The 5,429-nt window shown below is 50.3% G+C and overlaps 3 protein-coding genes across 3 annotated transcripts; 1 reads left to right on the top strand and 2 right to left on the bottom strand.

The window, feature by feature from the left end:
* The first annotated feature begins 1,924 nt into the window (after nt 1-1,924).
* Nucleotides 1,925-2,717, top strand: LOC140717565 (histone H1-like). Its single transcript, XM_073031140.1, has one exon. The coding sequence runs from the start codon at nt 2,052-2,054 to the stop codon at nt 2,667-2,669; it is 618 nt and encodes a 205-aa protein (XP_072887241.1). The 5' UTR covers nt 1,925-2,051; the 3' UTR covers nt 2,670-2,717.
* Nucleotides 2,718-3,751: 1,034 nt separating this feature from the next.
* Nucleotides 3,752-4,210, bottom strand: LOC140717564 (histone H3). The gene has a single exon (XM_073031139.1). It carries the CDS (start codon nt 4,189-4,191, stop codon nt 3,781-3,783), a length of 411 nt encoding a protein of 136 aa, XP_072887240.1. The 5' UTR covers nt 4,192-4,210; the 3' UTR covers nt 3,752-3,780.
* Nucleotides 4,211-4,870: 660 nt separating this feature from the next.
* LOC140717861 (histone H4) lies at nt 4,871-5,182 on the bottom strand. The gene has a single exon (XM_073031582.1). It carries the CDS (start codon nt 5,180-5,182, stop codon nt 4,871-4,873), a length of 312 nt encoding a protein of 103 aa, XP_072887683.1.
* Between the last annotated feature and the right edge of the window lie 247 nt (nt 5,183-5,429).

The following is a 5,429-nucleotide window of genomic DNA, read 5'->3' as shown; positions in this document are numbered from 1 at the left end:
ATTTATACACCTGAAACATTCTTTATCTTTTTCTTTCAGACTGAATTCATGACATCTCTTACCATGCCCGTCTGCCGGACTTTACCATCCTTGTCTTTCCTCCACACATAGAAACAGTCTGAATTCTGACCTGATTGCCTTTAATAAATAGTCACATGTCAATCACAAAATACTCTGCAGATGCTGAGGTCAAAGCAACACGCACAACACAGGGTGTCGGCCCGAAACATTGACTGTTCGTTTCCACGTATGCTGCCCCCACCCCCCCCCCCCCCGCTGAGTTCTTCCAGCGTGTTGTGAGAGTCACATGTCAAATATGGTTGGACAAATCACATTCCGCTCTCCTCAGTTCCTGTCCAACACAGTTGCCTTTCGCTATAATCCCGATTGACCACATTACCAGCGTGTCCAGTCTTGTGCTTATTTACTTTTCCCTGAATGAAACTTTTATCAATGGCCAGGCTCATTTCCCAATACAATGTCTTGTATGACCACCTTCCCTGGTTAGACTATCCACTTCTATGTTAAGAAACATCCCAGTATTCTTCCAACATATGCAGTGATATTTAAGTCCCTGAGTCTAAGGGAGTCCCAGTCAACATTGGGGAAATTAGTCACCCTCTACAACGAGCCTGTTGCTTTTTCATCTTTCATTCCCCGCTACATTTCAGTTTCTTTACCTCCTGCTGGCATTTGGGAGGCCTGTAGCACAACTCCGTCAGTGAATGCACCTCTCTTATCCTGAGCTCTATCCACACTGTCTCACTGGATGAAGCCTCCAGTGTGTTCTCTCTTAGTCCCTCACCCACAATTCCATGCAAAGGCTGATCTGCCATCAGACTCCTCCTGTATGTCGATCCCAATTCCCTGATTTTATAAACAGTTATCTTGCTTCTCTTTAAATCTTTTTGGTCATCCAGCATTTCCATTCCTCTCAGTTAGGGATTCTAGTGTTTGTTACACAGTGCTTTGTTGTTGGTAGAGTGGACAGTGAAGATTCTTTGAGAGTACAATGGGATCGAGACGACCTGGGGAAGTCGGACAAAGAATGGCAGATGGATGTTGATGTGGACAAGTGTGAGCTCTTGCATTTTGAGAAGTCCAACCAGGGAAGGACCTGCACAGTAAATTCTTGTTCCTTGGAGAGTATTGCAGACAGAGTCTCTATGGAATACAGAGGTTGGTCAGACAACGTCCGTTGTCCTTTATTCTTTGGAATCAGAATCATTGATCACTGTGTTATATGACAAGGAATCTGTCATTTTATTTTGACAGCAGTACAATGCGACGAAGGTGCAGATGTGAACATTGTGTCAGCAGAACGCCAAGAGATTCTGGGAATCGCGAACAACGCGGACAAAATGCTGGAGGAACCCAGTAAGTCAGGCAACATCTCCCACCAGAGTCCTGATGAAGGGTCTCAGCCCGAAATGTCGACTGTTTATTCCCACCATTGATGCTACCTGACTTGCTGGTTTCCGCCAGCATTGAGAGTGTATTGTGTCAGAGAGAGTGAGTTAAAGGAGCGGGCGGGTTAGACCAGTGTCACTGTGTTTGTGGGTCCGAACACATCGTAGGATTTCTCAGCGCCTCCTGTAGAAAATGAAAAGATTTTTCTGTTATGGAAGCGCCCCACTCCCCAGCTCAGTCCCGAAGAGGAAATTAACCGCAAAGATTTAATTAGATTAAATATTTCAGCCATAAAACAGAGAACAAGTCAACGATCGGGAGAGCGAACGCGGGCAATGCAGTAATGAAACGGGTTAAAATAGAAAGCGCTGCCTTTAATCCCGATAAAACTTTCTTTCCAGCGAACATTCCGGTCTCAGTGACAGACAGGGACTAGTCCGAGTCTCCGCAGTGTCCGATTTGAATTGGAATCGGCGAGTTTTTGAGGAGAGAGAAACACAGAAAAATGAAGCCGCCGGGAGCTGACAGCAGGATGTCTCCGCCCCGTCCGCTCGCTGCCTTTAAATTGCTCTGTGCCGCCGCCTTTCGCTTCATTTCTCATTCAGTTCTGATTGTGAGAAGGATTTACCAGAGTCGCCGACATGACCGAGACAGCACCCGCCGAAACGGCTCCTCCAGCCGCACCCGCCGCCGCAAAGAAGACTCCCAAGAAGAAGGCGGCTGCCCGGAGCAAACCAACCGGACCCACGCTGGGCGAACAGATCGATAAGATCGTGGCGGGTTGTCGCGATAGGAAGGGTATGTCCGGTACGGCCATCATTAAGGCTCTGGCCGACAGCGGTGTCGATGTGGTGAAACTTCGCCCCCAGATCAAGATGAGCATCAAGAGGAAACTGGAAAGCGGCTCCTTGGTTCAGGCCAAGGGCTCGGGTATTTCGGGATCCTTTAAATCCGGTAAAGGAAAAACTGCCGTGAAGGTGGTGAAGAAAGCGAAGAAGCCAGCGGCAAAGAAATCTCCCAGCAAGAAATCTCCCAGCAAGAAGCTTGGCGCCAAGAAACCAGCGGCTAAAAAAGCGGGAGGTAAGAAACCAGCGGCTAAGAAACCAGCAGCTAAGAAAGCGGCAGCTAAGAAACCCGCGGCTAAGAAAGCGGCGCCGAAGCCCAAGAGCCCCAAGAAAGCCGCAGCCCCGAAGACGAAGGCGGCCAAGAAGCCGAAGTCGAAATCCGCGAAACCCAAGAAGACAGCAGTCAAAAAGTGAATTGAGAATACACCATTTGTGTGTATCTGAACCCAACGGCTCTTCTCAGAGCCACCCACATCTCAGAAAAGAGCTGATTCAGAGTGTTGTGATTCCCGCGCCGGGTCCGATTGAGTTTTCCGGGGGAACTTCTCACATGGAACCCGAGATTACCGGTACCTCTGACATTTGGTGCGGCCGTGCCGTCTCAGTGTCTGAAATGAGACGTGGATTCCCGAGCTGAGATTGGGAGATATGGGATGTGGGCAGTTTTAGGCCCAATTCCTTCTCCTATCCGGGAGAGAGTGACTGAGACATTGACACCAGCGGAGATTCAGCTGAGTTGATTGGGAACTGCTGAAAGCTACGCGAGAGGGGAGGGGGCGTGTTGAGAGAGGGATCCGTCTCTGGGGACGGACTGCAGCGGGAGGATATGTGATAAACTACCCGATGGCATTGCCGACTGACCTTCATTCAGGCCCCAGCTACAAAACTACATAATTAATTTACACAAAACACCAATACCAAAAATGTACAAGAGAGTGAAATCTAATGTAAAAATTCACTCTTTCCCGGTAGTCACCACCCCCCGAAATCCCCCACTGTACCCCTCGCGTCGGCATGCTCCCACTCCAAGCACAGCGGGCACGAACGTATCCCCATGTCCAAAGCAAACAAAACGGTAACAGCCGCACCAGCTGTACATGACAGGTTTGTGGGAGAAGTGAAGGGCCAGATGAGATCCTGACGGGGAGGGAAGCGCGTTAATCTCTGGATGGATTCAAGAGAGAGTTAGATAGAGCTCTTATAGATAGCGGTGTCAAGGGATATGGGGAGAGGGCAGGGACCGGGTACTGATTGTGTATGATCAGCCATGATCACAGTGAATGGCGGTGCTGGCTAGAGGGGCCGAATGGCCTACTCCTACATCTACTGTCCATTGTCTATTATCTCTTGTCCCTCGCTGAATTACCCTGTCTGCACAGAACTGATGCTCGGGGTCAATTAGAGCAAAACCGATCGGGAAGGCAGATCGCTACTACAATAATGATCAGCAAGCTACAGCCCTTTCCTTTGCCGTGGTAGTGGCTCTTAAAAGAGCCTTTTCTTGTGTTCGGTGTGTAGGCTGGGCTTAGGCGCGCTCCCCGCGGATGCGGCGGGCCAACTGGATGTCCTTGGGCATAATGGTGACTCGCTTGGCGTGGATGGCGCACAGGTTAGTATCCTCAAAGAGCCCGACCAGGTAAGCCTCACTTGCCTCCTGCAGGGCCATGACGGCCGAGCTCTGGAAACGCAGATCGGTTTTGAAGTCCTGAGCGATCTCCCGCACCAGGCGCTGGAAGGGAAGTTTGCGGATGAGCAGCTCGGTGGATTTCTGGTAGCGCCGGATCTCCCTCAGAGCCACGGTGCCGGGCCGGTAGCGATGAGGCTTCTTCACTCCGCCGGTGGCAGGAGCGCTCTTCCGCGCCGCTTTGGTCGCCAACTGTTTGCGAGGAGCTTTTCCGCCAGTCGATTTGCGCGCTGTCTGCTTGGTGCGGGCCATTCTGCTTCGGGAGTGAGAACACAGGCTGAAATACAGGAACAAGATAGACGAAACGGGCTCCAGCACAGGATTTTATACCGCTGGGAGGGCCGTCCCATCGATTATGATTGGCTGAACAACAACTGTCTATTAAAGGATCTAGTTGCTGCGATTGGTTGATTATTTCATGCAGGCTGGCAGCGAATAACAATTTACGATAAAATGGGAAATTGTTAATTGGCGGTCGGACTTCATCCAATCAGAATGCGATGTTATTGGCGCACGATTAATTTCAAATCGCCCGCCAATTTCAGAGCACCCAGGAATGGTGCTTGATAACTTTTTATTTACAATTAATTCTATCAGGGATCATACATTTTCAGTTTCATTTAATTCCCTCAGTTAAGATTTTCAATGCATAATTACGGAATCGATTCTCTAAACGAGTCAATCCAGTTATGTCCGAGACGGATAGGATTAAGATCGATCTAAATGCATCCAGGATTTACGGTAATCACCGTCTGGAAAGGCAGAATGGCAGCAATATACATTTCAAGGGGAAACTATTAATTTATTTCAAATGGAACCAGATGAATATATCGATAAAAACAATTAAAAGGTTGTGGACACAGCTCCGTCTGTGAGGCAGTGGGTGGCTCTTAGAAGAGCCTTTGTGTTCTCGGGAGGAAGTGGGAGTTTTTCAGCCGCCGAAGCCATAGAGAGTGCGGCCCTGGCGTTTCAGAGCGTACACCACATCCATGGCAGTGACCGTCTTGCGCTTGGCGTGTTCAGTGTAGGTGACCGCATCCCGGATCACATTCTCCAGGAAAACCTTCAGCACCCCGCGGGTCTCCTCGTAGATCAGACCCGAGATCCGCTTGACGCCGCCACGGCGAGCCAGACGGCGGATGGCCGGTTTGGTGATGCCCTGGATGTTATCACGGAGCACTTTACGGTGCCGCTTGGCTCCGCCTTTGCCCAGTCCTTTGCCTCCTTTCCCTCTGCCAGACATGATGCTGCTTCACTCAGGTCGCTGCTCAATGACAAACCGACTGCTGCTGTCTCCTTTTATACACAGCGCCCCGACCTGCCCGAGAATCGCGCAGAGAGACAGAGGCGGGGAGGGGAGGAGACAGAGTCAGAGTGACGGACAGAGCCGAGAGCGGCCTCTTCATCGTCCAGCCCCGCCTTCACTTTACCACACCCGCCAATTTCCAACGGTTTATCCGACACAAAGCGCTCCAGCGAGAAAAGCTCCC

This window comes from Hemitrygon akajei, chromosome 28 (assembly GCF_048418815.1).
Source record: "Hemitrygon akajei chromosome 28, sHemAka1.3, whole genome shotgun sequence".
NCBI classification, from domain to species: Eukaryota; Metazoa; Chordata; class Chondrichthyes; order Myliobatiformes; family Dasyatidae; genus Hemitrygon; species Hemitrygon akajei.
This window is presented reverse-complemented; position numbering and strand designations above follow the sequence as displayed.